This window comes from Plutella xylostella, chromosome 15, assembly GCF_932276165.1.
Source record: "Plutella xylostella chromosome 15, ilPluXylo3.1, whole genome shotgun sequence".
In the NCBI taxonomy this organism is placed as follows: Eukaryota; Metazoa; Arthropoda; class Insecta; order Lepidoptera; family Plutellidae; genus Plutella; species Plutella xylostella.
Genome location: NC_063995.1, coordinates 5139089 through 5157774, shown reverse-complemented (window position 1 = coordinate 5157774; position 18686 = coordinate 5139089). Strand labels below are relative to the sequence as shown.

Genomic DNA, 18686 nt, shown 5'->3' with positions numbered 1-18686 from the left:
AGAAGCTAAAGCAAGTTTAGGAAGTAAGAAACAATACCAGATTTGCATTTGGCTTTTAATACTTAATTACATATTATTGAATACATCTATACATTTGTTTCATTGCTATAAAATGCTATCTATTCAAAACTTCAGTAGCCCAACTGAAAATAAAAATACAAATAATTATATCATTCGTTTTATAGAAAATTTCCTATATTCAAGATATTGATTGCATTTTTTATCATGATATTAAAGCAGTATCACTAATGTATTACTTGGACATGTTTTAATTTTTTTTATTGTGATATAGGGTCTGCAACCACCCCGCTTCCTAGACATTGCATTGTCCTTGGGTTACTGTAAAAGAAAATGCGAATTAGTTATTATTATTAAGACTCATTGCATTACAATCGTGCCACAATAATCGGGTAACTCAGGTTGATGAAACGGTGACAAAATACTTACCAAAGAAGTGGTTCCAAAAAGCTTGTACCATCCGATGACGATGTTGGAGAGGTTGAGGTCGTCCAGCATGATCTGGGCCACGCCCATGAACACCTTCTTGCCCTCGATGCGCCCGTAGTCGCCCCACACTGTCACCTAGGACAAGACATACAGATTATTTTAACTCTGTGATTTTATGCTAAGATTAACGCTTCAATCACTAAGTTTTTGTTTTTTATGGTATTCAATTACATTGCCTCACATACAAAGTGGCGCCTCTAGCGGAAATTCCCATCAAACTTTTTATAGAAGAAAACGCATTTTTTTATAGAACGAAACGTAAACGTCAAATGCTGAATGCACACTCTTACAGCGGGTCGCTAGTCGTCTTGGCCTTAGCCACGCAGGTCTTGCCGATCACCAGGTAGACTTAGGGCCTAGCTTATATGTACAAGTATATAAAAATAAAACTCACTTGCAATACGCATCCCTTGAAGTTCTCCCTGAAGGTCAAGGTCTGCTGGTACAGTGGGTCGAGCGTGCGGCGCGCGCTAGTGGTCTTGGCCTTGGCCACGCAGCGCTTGCCGTTGACCAGGTACACCTTGACGTAGGGCGCCGGCAGCGTGCGGCTGCCTTGCCGCGCTTGGAGCCCGCGCGCGCGGATCACCTCCACCTGGGAATAGAGATTGTTGATGTCATATTGATATGGTAAATACCAAAACGCTGACTACGCTAAAGATTGGATCGTCTTGGCGGCGTCAAAGTGCGAGGGTTTTTTTTTTTTTTTAAAGATTTTATTATCACTCCACAGACTTTATGTCCGTGCCTTTTTGAGAGATCAATATATTGTGAGAGTTTGGTTGTTTTTTGTCTTCATCTTTTAACTACTCACTACTCAATGTGGAAGCTTATAATATATATATTTTATCTTTTATATATATATACCTATATATTATTAATAATTTTTTTTTTTTTGCACTCCTGGAGGAAAATCTGGAAGGGGACCCAGGTAGTGTCGGCCTTTAACCGACTAAAAACCCCCAGTTGTGCATTTCTTGTTTTTTTTTTTTTTTTTTTTTCTTTATTTCACACAGTCACACTTACAATTATAATGGCAACAAACATGCGGGAACTCGCTGACTGCCCAGAATGTCCCGAAGATATTAGACAGGGTTACTTCACTGAGCGAAACATGTTTTGTGCAAACTTTAGATGAGGGAGAAGGCATGATTATTGAAGAGAGAAGTATGCATATATGCCGAGTTATAGCGGATCTATATCGTTATTTGATATAGCCATTACCTTAACTCGTTCTTTTAAAATACATTTGCCATCGTAAATTTTATAAGGAGTGGCAACACCTTCTTCAACCGTTCCATAACGCCATCAGTGTCCAACCTACCTCAAGGAATCCCTTCTGGTAGCACATGGAGAGTTGCACGTCCCCGAGCGTGGGCGCGCCCAGCAGTTGTCTGCCCACCAGCTGGCCCGGCCCGAGTCCATCGATGAAGTCGGAAAGACCGCCGCCGTCCGACGAACCAGAGCCGCGTAGACCCGGCGACCATCTGTGGAGTATATGCATACTCAATCACATCTGTTAACGCAGTGGGGAAAGGCGTGGTGGTGGCACAATTCGCGTGACAGAGAGGCAACGACATCGCCGAGATTCGGTAGAAGGGTTAAGATTGAAAAGCGGATTGTAATAGCTCAGTCGTATGAAGTGCGAGAATGCTGGGATGTCGTTGACAATTTTGTGACGTGAATTGGGAGCTCTGTTAGCGAGCGAATCGGCGCGCAATAACAAATGCCAGCGATACTTTGCTAGTTTTTAGGCTGGCTTGGACACTTCTGAATGGCCATGTTAGGGTAGGCCGCTAGACAATTTAAAAAAGTTTTACAAGATCTATGTAACTTCTGAATCCTGTGTAAAATAGGCACCAAGTTATGCTCTGTTGGTATTTCGTCGTAGCTAGGGACCGTTTATTAGCACTTGTTTGCGTTATTGAATGAGATTGAAAATGGTGCTTTAGGATTCAGTCAGGGTATATTGGAAATGATTTTGTATATGAAAGATATATATTTAGGTGAATAAATAATGCATGCACTTTTGTTTTAGCAAATAAAGGTACTTACACATTTTTCTTAATATCAAAATGAATAGGAGGCATATAAGATGAACCTATATTTGTTTAGTGCTTACTCATTCGGTGCCAAATAATTATGAAATGGTATCAATTAAGTTTACAGAATATCACAGATGAACATACATGAAAACTAAATTGATAAAAACCATCTCAGTAATTTAGGATAGACATATAAGATATACTCATTATATTTACGTGTACACAAGCCAATACTTCACATTTAATTTAAATATAGTAAATCTAGGGGATTACTGAAAAATTTTAGTGCATTAGTGAAAGGCCTGGCTTGGGTACTGAGGTTTGCATAGGAAAATACAAAGACTAAAAATACATGACAACATTGAGACAATAGTGAAGAAAGAGGGCGGTAGTCGGTCGATGCAGATCGTGGAGTACGTTAGAAGGCTTCACACTAGGTCTAACAGAATATAATGGGTATACAGATCGAAATATAGTATTTATAGTTACATATTTATATAGTGTCGTCGATAGAGAGAAATCCTACTAGTTCACTATCGAAAGAAGATACCGTAACTCAACCAACCTACGTAGAAATACTAAGTTTCTTGTAGCAATCTATTAGGAAATAATACTTATTGTACGACTAGTAGCCATAGTAAGTACAGACCAATGAGCCATCTAAAATGCGAAGAACTGTATACTCTGGAATATATAAAAAATCATATGCGTAGATCTAAATATCTAACTCTAATTTAGCAATTTTCCACGGTACATTTTATAAGGTTTATATGGAATGGAGCAGGTGATACTGAGTGGTAGGCCTCATTTCATGCAAAGGTTTAAAGGTGTGCGTTCTGATTGGTGTAATGTAAGATTTTTATAAAAAGGTACACGAGTGATATTATACATGATTCGTGACGCAAGCAATTTTGATTAGCCAAAAAAAAACTTATTTTCAATGGAATATACTCTTGAGTCACAAATCAGATAATAAAATATACTCCTTAAAATTAACGTTTGCAGCATTGACAACATTTATCAATCACCCACAATCGTGCATCAATAAAAATAAGGAAGCGGTCGACACTAGCCAGGGCCGCGCCCGGCGGCGCCGCGACGATACTGGAGACGACAATACTGCACACGACAACACGGCCAGGGCCATCCGAGAGAGTGCTTGCGTATGCGAGGGAAGACTCGTGCGTGCGAACAGAAAATAAGAGAAGTAAAAACACCAATATATCGACATGCGGTACAAGACACAGAGAGCGCACAGAGAAGAGCAGAGAAGAGAACGCGATCGCCCCTCGGCGCGGGGAGACTTACGAGGATCCCTCCGAGCTGGAGACGGAGGCGAGGCTGGCGGCCACCTCGTGCGAGCGCTGGAACGACGTGGGCCCGGAGCGCTTGCGCCGCGCGCCGCCGCCGCCGCCCGACTCTACCACACACACACACATGACGCTACACGCACACACGCCGCGCCCGCGCCCACCAGGTGTGGGCAACAAAGCTAATACGATATAGGGACATACCTACGGTTCATATAGTTAACCTAAGAAACGAAAACGGGTTATTAAATCACATTTACCATGGAAAGCTAGTATTTTCGGCGGAAGCGACATTGATGTGTTGTGTTTACAATGTTATGTTGGTGAAATACATGTTGGTGTGCTGTGTCTGAATGGTCGCTAGTGTTGAGTAAATGGCCGTTAATCGCGCCTGCCGTGCGGGTCAGTAACTCGGTGGTCCGCCGGCGCCGCAGTCCGCACTATTGTGTCAATGTTGTCAGGTGGTGGGGGTCCAACCTGTCGTCGTCGTGCTCGCTGGAGGCGGACGAGGCGCGGGACACCCCCGCGCCCCCGGGGCCCACCTCCTCGCTGCGTTGCACCGTGAACGAATTTTTGCCGCGTTTACCGAAACCTAATCTCCGTTTCCGTCCTGTTGATTAATTGTAATCAGAAAGATGAGCGGTCGGCTGGGATTTGTTCGTGTCACTGTGCCAGTGAGACGAACAAAGTTGAGTTTAATGTATAGAAATAATAGGTGCGTGACGTAAAAGGGTTGTAGGTGGTAGATAAGATGTAGGTTCACCTGTGGCGGAGAGCTGCGAGGTGGAGTTGCTCTTCTTGCCCATGCCGGGGCCGAAGTAGTCCCGCGGCTCGGCCTTGAGCAGCGCGTCGTCGCACGCCGCCTCCAGCTCGCCGTTGCCGCCCAGCGCCGTGTCGCTCAGGCTGCCGTCTTATAGATTACACACGATACGTTAGTTCCGGACATTTCGATAGATACATAAAATATAAACATACTATGGTTAAGGTTTCTTACCAGCTTTTTCGTCGGGCGGTCCGTCTGCGTTGCTGAGGCTGCGCGTGAACTGCGAGCGGCGGGACTCGCGGCGCTCCAGCGGCTGCGGCTGGTGGCCGCCGCGCCCGTTCTCTCGTCCTCCGTACTCGTTGCTGCGTTTCGATCCACGTCGTGACGAGCCAGTTTTGCCGCGAGGTTTTTTGGAGCCGGATTTTGCAGGTTTTTTGTTCCGTGGACGAGGATTCCGTTTTTGATTCGCCATCGATTGAATCGTTTGGAATTCCGGTTTGGCGGGAGCGTCGTCCGACGTCGACGGGTCCGGGGCGTCGTGCGGGGGCGAGGCGGCGGGGGCGGCGGGGGGCGCGGGGGAGAGAGCAACAGACAGACAGTTAGCCAACATACACAGTTCACGCTCTAAATGACCTGATGCTAGAGAATGAGAGCGGGAGCGAGCTTTCTTAATAATAGACTGTAAGGGTTCCTTGAGCGATAGATCTACGCTGGGCACGGGGGACTGGGAGTCGGGGGAGCGGTACTCCTGGAAACTCAATATCTCACTGATACTCACTACACTCTTCCTATCATTATCGATTCTGGTGTCGTTTGATTGTGGTACATGACTGGCCTTGCGTTCGGGCATCTTTTTGAAAACACAATCCTGAGATGAGTCGGAATTAAAAGATGAAGTTCTTAAAAATACCGAATCGGAATGGCGTCTTTTAATCTTTTCCTTATTGGACTTGGACTTATCCGACCTTGGACCGGCGTCGTCGTCCTTCAATTTAGGAACAGTTTTGGGAGAATCAGTTGGATCTCCTAAATCTGTCGCACTTTCGTAACTGGATTTTATATCTAGCGATAAGCATTTCTTACGATTATTGTATAACGAATGTGATTGATGCCCATCATCATTCTTGTTAGAATAAGTAGGATGGTCATAATTTATTGCTGAATTGTTCACATCCGCGTCTTGTTTGTCTATACTGACGTGGATGGTAGTTTCAGCGATGCTACCATCGCTATCGTACCCGTGATATTGAGTACTCTCGTAGTTTTTGGGAATTAGATCCACTTCCGATAACGGATGCCACTCATCTCTTGTAGGCTGCACACGCTCTTCACTGCGATAGATCGCATCATTGAAATTGTCGTCTATGTATGGTCTAATAACTGGTATTTGCGGCAGCTTTCTACGGGTGATTTTAGCCTTTTCAGTGTAACTATGTCTCGGATAAATAGAGTCCACAGTTGCTGATCTCTCAGCAAGCCGGGGCCTACTTACGGGATGCTTATAACTATAAGGGTTATGTATATCACAAGATATGTAGCAATGATTGTCTAGCAACCTCTTCTGTTCTCTAGAGCATGACACACTTCTAGTCCTATGCGTCAACATTTTGGGGCGGGTCAAGTCTAATTGGAAAACATATTCTTTGTTGTTATCAGTAATTTTGTAGGTGTTTGTTTGGGCGGGGTAGTCGGGGCAGCTGTGGCTACGTTCGTAAGGGGCGTGGGTTCTCTTGGGGTATGCCGGGTGGGACCTACTCCGGGTGTGCAGTCGCCTCCGCGGCGGGTGCGGCGTGCGGAGTCTGCGTCGCAGTGCTCGCCCCGCGCCCGCCGGCAGCGCCACGAGGGGCAGGCGGCGCGGGGCCCTACTGCTGGGGTACAGAGGGACATTGGCTGACATAGCGCTATCGCAAGAGGAACATGTATAGTGCTGAGGGTTACGCCGTCTGCTGCAACATCGTTTGCTAGTAAAATTTTCGGTAAGATGACTCGTACGAATTTGAAAGATACTATGCCAGACTGCATGTGTTATTAAATAACATCGTTACGATGCATTCAATAACAGGAGGGTCATCAGGATGTTTTAAAGTTGTATTAAATTCAGGAGTTTCTAACTAGATAAATTGTTATTCGAATAGGTACCTATTTATAATATCGGGGATTCACTATTCCTGTAAGTCTTAAGGACTTATTATTCATCTGTTGCTCATTATTCACCAAGCTGTCACCCCACACACTCACTCCACATTCCTGACCCTTATACCTGAGCATCCTGGTCGGTCTTGGCCGCTCGGACTGCGTGCTGAATGCGCTAGACGTGACCGAGGCCACGGACTCGAGGTCTGAGTCTCCGGCCGCCTGGTCCGGGGAGGGTCGCCTCCGGGGCGCCCAGCCGCCGCCGTTGCCGCCGCGCGCCGCTAGCTCAGAGTCGGATAAGCCGGCGTAGTGACGCTCCCAGCCTGACGGAAGTTTTATTTGGTTATTTGATGCTGTTGGTTGCTTCTTGAGTTTCAACTAGGCTATGTGAGGGGGCTAGTTTCTAGGTACTTGGCACTGTCTATGTGCGTTTAGCTGTTACTGGTTACAGGCAGCTTTTTGGCTATTCTCCAGATATAAACAGGAATTTTCCATCAATAATAGTGTCTTTCATAGGGATCTAAATTGTGATATTCATACTGAGGAGAGTTTGTCACTAGAAGACATATTCTTTTAATGTTAAAAATTTTACTCCAGCAAATAATTATTCAGCTTCTAAACCAATCTAATAAGCTTGATTTTCTACAAAGCTAACTAAGATGTGTTTTGATGTACCTAATGCCAGTTGATTTAAGGTTCAATTTCACATTCAGAATCCACGTAATGGTACGTTAAAAGATGATATCATTAAGTAGCACCAAATTATTCATAAAATTTATCTAATATCTATCCATCTATTTGCCAAAGTCGCAAGACAGAGACTAAACAGTCAGATATTAATGGTGTCTTGCACCAACCCTTAAATTGAAATCAAATCTATTGCTATCATGCTTTCATATTATAACCTAAAAAGTGACAGCAATAGCTTCAAACACTAACAAAGGGTTGGTCCCAACACACCCAAAAACTCGATTCAATAAACAACAGATGTAAATAACAAACAACAGAAGGAAGCGGTGGAGAGGCGTTGCGTGTATTGACCTTGTGGCGTGCTGCGGTAGGTGAGTGTTGCGCCAATGTGGTGCGGCGCGATCCACTTACGTTCTTCTAGGTCCGCCGACACCTGCGCCCGGACTGTCCGCTGCGTGCCCTGGGACGAATACCATAGTCAAAAACCTCTTGTTACAAGTTGAAATCAATAAGTGCGACTTGCGCAAACATTTGTTGCCCCAGCGTTGGCGGTCGTCCAACCTAAAGTAGTGCACTTCGGGACAAGGCTCTCCCATGGCACGTGTTATCAAACGATCTGCTCATTGATTCCCTGGATTGCGATTGCATTTTATACTGTTTCTACGGTTAACTTTTTTTCTTAAATTTTGCATAGATTATGTTGTATCATTCCAAATAAATGCAATAAGTACTTAATGCATATGGGTCCCTAGATACTGATCGCCTAGTTATCACGAAACTTAGTAATAACACGAGTATAAAGTGTAAATTAATGTGATTGATAGATTTGTGCAAGTGTCAATAATCGTAGGACAATCACCTGGTGCGGCGGTATCTGCGGCAGCTGCCTCTTCTTGGGGCTGGTGGTGGGCGTGGCGGTGGCGGAGCGCGACTGGAAGCGCGGCGCGTACGCGTGCGTGGGCAGCCGCCCCTCGCCCCCGCCCCCGCCCCCGCCGCCGCCCCCGCGCTCCTCGCCTGCAACACGCACGAGCTGCAAACCACCGCGCTACACACGTGCCACTACTACAAACAATGCACGCACCATGGAACGCCTTTAAAAAACTCATACAAATGAGCGATACATTAAAAACGTTCCATCGTCTATCAAATGAACGTGTGCAACTATCGGCGTCAATGAAAAATGATATCGAATTAGTGCTCAAAAACCATTCGCAAACGTGAACTCAAAAATTGAAGTGAAACAGTGCGCCGCGCACACGACTACCTTAAAAACTAGGGTCAAGTGGCGTGCACACAACGCACCTACTCGCGGACATGCCAAGTGGAAGTGTGCTCGTATCGGGAGGAGGAAGTCGGTGGAAGATGAGTCAAACATAAAATGAAGGAGAAGGTCAGAGATCGAGAGATAAACAGTTAGTGGTAGAGAGTCGTAATGAGCGGTCTCGGTGTTCCGTGCGGGGCGCGAGTAGCGCGGGAGCACCTGTGTAGCGCCAGGAGTCGGCCGGCGGGGACAGGGAGCGGCGCGGAGACTTGCTGCGGGCGCGCGGGCCGCGGGCGCCGGGCGCGGCCGACTGCGAGCGCGCGCCGCCGCCGCCGCCGCCCTGCACACAAGCACACGTCAGCCAGTGCTCACCACCTCGCACATCGCAGCGAGCTCGCGCGGTGCTCACCCGCTCGCGACTCAGGCCGGCCGCCCGCGCGCGCCCCGACGGCGACACGTCGCGACGGCTGCGCCGCGCCCCGTCCTCCATGCGCTGCAACATCACATGCGAGTTACACCAACTCACCACACACCTCACGCGATGCGTAGCCCGTACTTGTGGCACGTTGAACAGTGCAGAACCAACTCGACAGCTAGTAAAAAAGTGAAATGGGATATGCTGTCGGATCGGATGGGCAAAACATTCAGGTATCCGTTCCATTGGATGAGAATGAGAGTGATAAAAAAGAGAATGCCCTGTGAAAAACTTGGGCACTAAATTCAGGTCCTGCGCTAATGCATCAGTCGCCTTGGTCAAAATTAGACCATTATAATTTATTTATATTATTTACCTACAGCATCGATTATAAAATCCGAAGTTTAATTTACCTACTAGAAATTTATCGGTGACCAAACAGTCTTCTACCGCGAACGAATAATAAACAAAAGAAGGACAAAAAAAGTTTGTGTTTACAACAATGTACCTCGTGGTTGTGCGACGACGGCGGCGGGCTGGAGCTAGAAGCCAGGCTGGACAGCGAGTGGTGCCGCCGCATCTCGCACTCGCTGGGCGTGTCGGAGTCCGACAGGCGCGACGTCGACGTCGACGGCGGTGACAGGTGTTCGCCATCTGCTTCTTCCTCTCTGTATCTCTGGAAGAACGACTGTTTTCTTCAGAAAACCTGTAGTGCCTTGGATGTCGTTTTTGTGGAAGTTGGTGATGATTAAATGAAGTAGACTGAATTCTGACAAACTTCAGGAAAAATCATGGAAAAATGCTTTCAATCAATCCTACTCTTAGAATTCAGTGAAAAAATACATATATTTTTGATTGAATTTTGAGAGATGATCACGTGGATCTATTCATCTACTTAAAGGTACTTATCATTGTAAGACACTCACGTTATAACTTATGGATTCTTCGTGAGGCTTCAGCGTGTACCAGTTGGGTTCATGATTCATCACTATACTGTCCAGATCTAAGAGCACTTCACCGAGAAAATCGTTTGGGCCATAACGGTTCAAATCCCACACTGTTACCTGCAAAAGAACAATAAAATAATCTCTGAAAGCTCCATTGCCCTGAATAAAAATACGCGACAAAAACTATCAAGAAAGATTAAAGCAATTAACTTTATTAATTAAAACGTTATTAACTTTATTGCTTTCTCCGTGACTTACTTCTAAAGTCCGTTTCTTGATATCCGTGATACGAATCCCGCAATACACAAACGTCTGGTTCCACCGTGGCTCCAGGGTGTTAGCGAAAGTCTTGGTCCTGCGTTTGCTTTTCTCGCTCTTGTCCGGTAGAAGGAAGATCTTTGCGTACGGACACCGCGGGGACCCGTCCGGCCGCGGACTGAGGCCGGCCGCCGACACCACCGTCACTAGTAGTTGGAGTGCGCTGATGTCGAAGTAGATCTTTAGCTGTTGAAATATAAGGGTATTAGGGGGTAAAAGTTTAAAGTTAAATTTGCGCGCTGCAACTATAATAAGTTGGAGTATTTCATAGCCGTTGCTTTACCAGAAACCTAGGGTGCATGAAAGGGGCCTCCCCGAGTGACGAATCAACTGTAAAGTACCTTATATACGCCCGGGAAACCCAGGGCTATCAGCGACTGAAGACTGATTGGACTGGCTAATCCTCTCACCACGATGACAACTAACAAACCTAGTTCAGCTCTAGTATTACCGATCTAGTCACCGATACGTAAGAAGGCCTGTATCATCTAAGAAGGAGACCAGTAACCTTTTAGTTTAGATCAACCCTTTACAGGCTATCGATAAATAAAGTCTATAGACATCTTCAAGGCCAAAGTTCGTCAGCACTACCTCCAAGTGCAGAACGATCAATAAAATTGATTTTAAATATATTTTATTTGATGATGATGATATTATACTATAGTTTATTATATTTTGTATTATTAGTATGTATTAGGTATATTATAATATAATGTAGGAATATATTTATATATATATGTATATCATTTGTATAGCTATTATGTATAAGTAAGTATATCTCTGTGTCTCGATTTAAGTAGATAAACTTCTCTCCTCTCAGCCTATCGCACTACCAACCACTTTCTCGACATCACCAAAGGTTAACTGGTAGAGAATGCTACTAGCATTAAGTTCGCCTTTGTACAATGTTTTTTATGTGCAATAAAGAATTTATAATAATAAATAGGGTTATCACCTGTACTCTTCCGGCGACGCTGGCGTTGTGATGGTTGTGTCTTCTGCTGCGTCGCCTGGAGTGCACGTCGGGGGAGCCCGGTGACGTCACTAGCACGCTCGGCTTTTCGCATCCCCCCATCACTTCCGTGTATACTTCTGTTAACAATCGTGGTGTTCAGTTTCTGAACTGGCTGGATTCAAGCTGGTGGAATCGGTCGGTAACTAATCTACTCTAAGCTTAGCACCGTTTGAAATCTGTCGAAGTTTTTTGGTCAAGACACAGTTCACACGCTCACAGGAGCTGCGCTAGATGTGTTGGATTCCGATAACCTATACTGTGGTCTCGTAGTTGCACTTCAATAGCCCGTCCCAAAGGAATCGGCATATGTATGTAGGTCATTGTAGGTAACATAATCCTAACTAATATTATAAATGCGAAAGTAACTGTGTCTGTCTGTCTGTCTGTCTGTCTGTCTGTCTGTCTGTCTGTCTGTCTGTTACTCTTTCACGCCAAAACTACTGAACGGATTTGAATGAAATTTGGTATACATACGGTTTAGACCCTGGGAAAGAACATAGGCTACTTTTTATCCCGGAATTCCCACGGGAAAACTTTTTAAGGCGAAGCGAAGCGCGCGGGAACAGCTAGTGTGTAATAAAAATCTAAGAATTTTACTTTGGTCAAAACTTTATACCTAATAATAATCTTCTTTGGCGAAAATGGGTTTTAAGTTTCGGCATGTTGTATTATGTAGTGTTTTAATGTGGTTACCACCTAGATTCTTACCTTTATGCGTCCGCCACGGCTGCGCGGGCGGGCGCGCGGCCACCACGGGCCGGCTCACCACCAGCTCGACGTGCGAGTCGTGCTTGCTGTCCGCCACCACCGCCGCCGTGTCCTCCGCGCCGCGCCCCTGCAGCGGGACGCCGTTCCATTGGAGCACCTCGTCACCTGGTCATGGTATCCAGGTTAGAGAGATGGAAAGGAACTTACAGCTAAAATCTTCACCTATGTACAGAAGAGAGGATTCTAGACCTATGCGTAGAAGACAATTTTAAGGTCCCTTTGTAGGTGCTGGGTGAGGCGGGGTGGAAGGTTGTCAAGCCGCGAGACGCCATTGGTGCGCGATTTGCCGCTCGGCCTCTAGGTATTCGTTGATTGCAGCAAGGACGCGTTCTGGATACTCTCTTCTGATTCGTTGATAAATATTATGGGCTTTTACAATAAATGGTCGCAATTTCTCTCAAGTTACATGATTGATGCGGCTGTACAAGTAAAGTTATTCAACAGAACACACATACCTATCCTAAGTTGTCCTTCCACGTCGGCTATGGAACCCTTCTTAACTTTCTCCACGATGGCGCCCCTGGTCCCGTCGGGCAGCAGCTTGCCGCCCACCACCTTGAGCCCCAGGATGGCGCACGACGAGTGCGAGCTGCCCTCCACCACGGTCTTGCGCAGCACCATGTGCCCGATCATGCGAGACCCGTCCGCCGACACCTGCCAGCTCTGCGGAAACTGTCGCGCCATTAGCACACGGCCACACCGCCACAACAAACACACACGCACTAGAAGGACATACGACACCGTTTTTACAATGAAGTGTGGGCGAAACATGTAAAGAGTGCACATTTATAGAGTCAGTGCATGCGCGGTAATGCGATCGTGCAGCGGCTAAGGTACACAGACATGTAGGTATTGGGACTGCAGTATTACAAGAAACTTTGCGGGGTAACAATCGTGAACGTCCTTTCAGATTACCTTGCATTTGATTTGATTAACCTAGTAAAAAAACATTGGAGAGTTGAAAGAAACAAAATATTATAAAGGAATAAACTGATACTGTAAATGTACCTTAGGGCAATCACCCCTGTTAGAATCTTCGCTGGAGGTGAATGTGCTGGAGGTGTCGATGCCGGAGTCCTTGGTGGCGGAGTCCTGGCTGGTCTGGCGCTCCTGCTCCCAGCGCAGCGAGGCCCAGTCCAGCGGCGCGCCGCCCGCGTCCCGCCCGCCGCGGGGGAACGTGGCCGCGCCCTCGTGCCCGTCGAACCGAACCGTTTTTTTTCTCCTCTCGGTGAAACGTCTATTGTCGGCGGAATCTTCCCATAGATAGGCACTCTTGTAGACGGGTCGCTCGAGCCGGGTGCGGTCGTCGGGCGCGTAGGGCCGCAGGTAGGCGCCGTCGCCGTCGTCGCGCGCGCGCCAGCGGCAGTCCGTGGCCGAGTCGAAGCTGCGCCCGCCGCCGCGCGCCTCCGCCTCGTACCCGCCCGCCGAGTGATTAGTCAAATTGTAATAATTGTTGGCAGCCACGCTGGCGCTGCGCAGCTGCGGGTGCCTCAGAGGAGTGCAGCCCTCTAGTTGTCCTATGGATGAGATCGTTCAATAGCCGACAGTTCTGCTCTGCAGCGGCCGCGAGCGCCCCGAGCGCTCATGTAGCGCCCTCACAGTCCGCGCGAGTCCACGTCACATATCTATTTTACCATTTACCTACCTATACTTGATAGGTACTTTATTTCTTTTGCTTTAAATTATTTACTATCCCAGAAAAAGAGTTTAAAAATTATGTGTCCCTTTAGCGTTTAGAAAACAAATTCAAAGCGGTGAACACGCACAAGCGGAAAGAATGTGTCAACCCATTCCGATTATACTTAGGTACATAAAAACAACAATCAGAAATAAATTACACGATCACAAAATCTAACAAATTTTGAAATATTGAATACACTTCTTTTCGCCCAAGCATGCGTTTGCTTGAACCACAAACGAACGAAGCAGAAATAACATTAAAAACATTAATATTCCTACAACACCAATTAACGCCATGTATCAACTAATGTTTATGGTTCAAACTTTTGGTCAAACTACATTCAAAATCGTCTTTAACCAGAGTTTCCACGTCTGCGGGGATTTTCCGGTTTACCTACTGTTTTGTTTAGCTTTCTGGCGACTAATTGTGAGTGTAGTTTTATAAATGGAAAAGGCAACTCGTTATCGTAAAAAGAAGGATAGATTTTGATAGTCAACAGAAATAATTAAAGTCAATCGTTTAGAGAAGGGAGAGTTTTGCAGAAAACAATGAATGAATAGTAATGGTAACTGGTAGAGGTCACAAGTTCAGCAGTATATTACAACGCAAATTTCCGAAAAACCCTCTCACCGAGAAGAACTTTTTCATTTTCTCGTCTAACGTGACCCGGCGCTGGCCCTTGGAGCTCTCGGAGCTGCTCCTATCTCTATTACCTGCAACATGTAGGGGAAGGTGAGCCTCGGCCGAGCCAGGGACCACGGCCGTGGACCGCGCGGTGAGGGCGCTACATGACCGCTAGGGACGCTCCACAATACTGCTAAGTAAATAGGTTGTAGTAACAATATTAAGTATGGCTTATTTTAATATGGCACCTTCTGCGTAATAGGGGAAGGTAAATGAACATTTTAATCCTTCCGAAATGAACATTGAAACATAAAATGCGGATGTCAGTATTGTTTATCTGAAAGTAATGTGAAAAAAACTTACAATGAATTCCATTTCGAAATGATATGATGAATGGTACGACTCCAAGTATAGGTGCTCATATTACTGTTAACACAATCCCTAAAGTGCATTTAATTTAAACTTATGTAATTAGTAGCTTTATCGTTAGTTCTAAATCAAATCCCCGCACGGAACACCTAACTTCCCAGTTCGATGGCACAATGAGGCGACAAGTTAAATAATGTTCTCTGAAGAGTTAAAACTGTAAAGATCGGGGTGTGGGTGTGTTCTATTCGTGTGGTACTGTAGTGTGTGGAGTGAGAAACTAAAATACGAAGTGGATGGGAGGGTATGCGGGGGGGGGCGTGCGGTACTCACCGCGGTCGCGGTACTCGTCGTCGTCGTCGCAGTCGGGCGCCTCCTCGTCGGAGGAGGAGCGAGGCGGCTCGTCCTCCACGCCGTAGGCCGCCTTCTGCCGCGGGTGAACCAGATGCGGGTGCGTGCGCGCCAGCCCCTCCAGCTCGCCGTAGCAGCGCGGCTCCTGCTGGCTGTACTGCCGTCTCAACGCACTGCCCCCACGCTGCAAGGGAAGGTTCTCCTTCTCCGCCGCGCTGTGTGCCCGCTCCAGCTTGGGCCGCTTGTCCAGCGTGGCCTCGCCCGGCATCGGCAGCCCGCGCAGGTCCGACTCCATCTGCTGCCACATCATCGCGTCCGCCGGCCCGCTCTTGTGGATCCACTGGCCCGTCTTCGACAGCAGCTCCTGCTTCTTGCGGCATAGAATGCAGACCCATATCACCTGCACAATAATACGCTCCCTATAGTTTCAAGTTAGTAAGTATGAGGAAAAGCAGATTTTGGTATTGGCTGCAAGTTGGTACCTTATTAGAGCGCAGTGTGACCTTCCCCCCGCAGCGGGCGCAGCAGCGCACGCGGCAGTAGTGGCACGAGTGGCCGACGCCGTCCGCGAACTTGGTCTTGAGGCAGATGTGGCAGGTGGCCGCCAGCTCCACGCCCGCCGCGCGCTGCATCTCGTTCCTTGTGCGAATCGTTTGCTCCAGTACCGCCACCTCGTCTTGTTTGCGCCTGTTGTCAATTGCATTAGTTGGTATTTTAAAGTGGATGCTGGCAAAGGGATTGACAACTACATCCCGGCCCTGGCCCGATTATTCTACAGGTTGGCTTTAAAAGGCCTATTATCTCGACAGCTTTCCAGCTACTACATACATATATAATAATATCATAAAATATAAGTTAGTAACCATGGAAGTAGAAAACATCTACTTTTTCGCATGTAAATCTCCAGCATTCCGCTTTTCAGAAGTTATATAGAGGAAGATGAAACTGCCTCCCGACTTGTTAGGCGTGTTGACACTACGACCAAAAGCCCGCGCATCTCAGAGTAGGTCGTCTACTAGCTTTCTGGTGTGAGCTTGGGTGGCTTAATTAACAGCTAGTCACCCCGTATTTCATGGCCAACCTAAATCCACCACCGCCACGATAGATAGATAGCGTATTAAGCTGAAAAAGATTTGTTTGGTAATTCTGAACAACTTTCGACTGAACACTCCCTTTAGGCTTGCAATACCCTTTTTTTACACACTATTGGTCTGCCATTTTATGATCGAAATAATAGTTATCATTGAAGTAATGTGTTATTAACGATCAGAGCAGCGGGTGGTCTCTGAACGGGGGCGCGTGTGACGTGGTTCGCCCACGCATCTCACCACTTATATTTTTGCACTTTAGCTATTATAAATCGTGCGTGTGTGGATGCAGCCTACATACTTGTTATTATAACTATTTTGGAATAAAGTGGATGCGAAATACGGACATGTAGACGTACAAAGAAACTGTAGGTAGGTAAAGGTTCCGGTTTTTGCCTTTCAGCTACAGGTAGGATGTTTCTATAAATTCTAGTTTATTTATTTTTTTAAATGCACCTATTAGGGAACCCCTGGGGGACTACTCTTGCTTCAACTCTAAAATACTAAGTTTTCGGTTCATTTAATACAACCAGATAGAGTCGGTCGGTTAGCGTAGCAGCTCTCCGAGTAGGCCCTTGGATGTAGAGCATGCGAGGATGTGTTCTTAGGAACCAATATCTTATCATTTAAGTATAAGTTTTTTCAGTTCTGTTAAAAAAATACTGCATTGTTAGATTGATGCAAAAAACAGTAAGTACGTACATAAGTATATATTAAGTCTTGCCTTTGTTCCCGTTTAGGAATCAGACCTATTTCAATGTTACACTCTTCACAATAATGTTGGCCTCCAATGATTAGATGTCTCTTGTAGAAGTGCACCTTCGTATGGTACCTAAAGGTATCTATAATGGTAACTACCTATACATAATTATACGTACAGACTGAACAGTGTACATACTTGCTTCCTATAATTTATGAATACCCTAGTTGGTAATGGTAAGTAAGTAGACAGATATAGTTAATATGCTTGCTCATGTTTCTCATTGTTAAAATGATCCAGACAGCATAATCGTTTTCTTTATAACATGATATAGTTAATTGATATGCGGATGTCTTGCCAAATACAAGTGCCTAATGCGCCTACCAGCCTGGCACGAACCACGATGCGTCCGTATTTCCGAAGCAAAAAATATATTGCAAAAACCGACCCTATGAAAATGCTGTTATCTGGGTCAGAAAGTAGGTCACAAGATTATATACGTTGTGCCTGCTGCACGGCCCCTAGCGAATCGAAAACTTATATTTAACATGGAAATTCTTATTGCCGAAGTTTATTTAAGCAGACATGAATAGATATTTACTTTGTTAAATTTAATAAAGGGATGGTAATGATGCGCCTATATGTTTGATTTACGTTAGCGATGAAATTATGTATGTATAGGTAGGTAATATACAATTTCTCAAGCAGGAAGGTTACATGCATTAAATTTAATTTGAACATACTGTATGTGTAGGTAGAAGCTGTGTGGGAGGCTCTGGAGATCACTGATGTGGGCAGACCTCACTTCACTACACTGCAGACTATCTATCTCTGTGATGTGACTCAGCAAAAAGAAATTGCAGATATAATTGAATTATTTTATTATTATAGCTTCACAATAAGGCGATACCTTGAATCTACAATACCTATGTGAGCGCATAACTGCGTATTGAACGCAGAATAAAGAATATCACTGTTCTTAAGAGATTCCAAAATTTTCGCCATCAAATGATAACTTTTATCAATGCAACCACCCAATTTTAACGACAATAGTTTAAAATTAAAGATTTACTCACTGAAGGCTCTTCTAATTCCCGATTTAGACATGCACTAATGGAGATTATAGATCGCGCAGAAGGGAAACTGTATTTACGTCAATACATCACTTGTAGATATACGTGTATAAATATTAGGTAGGCTCAGTTTCCGCATAGTGTCGGTCACAAGACAATCAAAACTTCACATGCAGGACGAAGCTTGAAGAATAACAGAAGGAGTTAGCATTGGTAGGTGGATTGAAGCTGTTGAGAAACAAAGGGAATGGGTCGGGCAGCCCACGGCACCTCATGATCTCGTGCTCGCGCTGCTCCTCCTGGCGCTGGCGCATCATGACGCCCTCGATGATGGCGCGCTCCTCGGGCGTGAGGTGCGACAGGTCCGGCATGTCTGCCATGGCCGCGCGCCAGCGGGCCGACGCGGCGCGGGCCCGCGCGTGATGCGGTGCTGTGCCCGCACGCCACGCGACGCGCGCCCTCCTCTCAGGAGGTTTATTTAATAATGCCGGGCGGGCCAATGGCGCGCGCCCGCCGCCTTACGTCAGCAGGAGTATTGATCGCGGGCCCCGCGCGCGGCGCCGCCCTGCCCGCCGCGCGCCGCTCGAGTGCGCCGCCCTCCGCCCGCCCTCGCGCTGTCATGCGTACACTAGCT

At 46.2% G+C, this 18686-nt stretch overlaps 1 protein-coding gene across 14 annotated transcripts; it reads right to left on the bottom strand.

The window, feature by feature from the left end:
- Positions 1–37: 37 nt before the first annotated feature.
- On the bottom strand, positions 38–18582 carry LOC105383827 (regulating synaptic membrane exocytosis protein 2). 14 transcript variants are annotated; one of them, XM_048625632.1, is made up of 22 exons: positions 18323–18575; positions 15674–15878; positions 15174–15591; positions 13178–13686; positions 12625–12841; positions 12110–12274; positions 11342–11478; positions 10327–10572; positions 10048–10185; positions 9630–9809; positions 9116–9199; positions 8926–9046; positions 8305–8459; positions 7797–7905; positions 6883–7078; positions 4854–4984; positions 4623–4769; positions 4337–4469; positions 1829–1991; positions 902–1099; positions 448–582; positions 38–339 (listed from the first exon to the last, which is right to left on the bottom strand). In XM_048625632.1, the coding sequence occupies exons 1-22, from the start codon at positions 18430–18432 to the stop codon at positions 337–339; spliced, it is 3900 nt and encodes a 1299-aa protein (XP_048481589.1). In that variant the 5' UTR covers positions 18433–18575; the 3' UTR covers positions 38–336. The 14 variants fall into 14 exon arrangements, with proteins under 14 accessions (XP_048481589.1, XP_048481590.1, XP_048481587.1 ...); XM_048625633.1 differs by having other exon boundaries at positions 9630–9797; positions 18323–18574; XM_048625630.1 differs by lacking the exon at positions 4337–4469 and adding an exon at positions 3858–3969 and having other exon boundaries at positions 8926–9199; positions 18323–18578.
- Between the last annotated feature and the right edge of the window lie 104 nt (positions 18583–18686).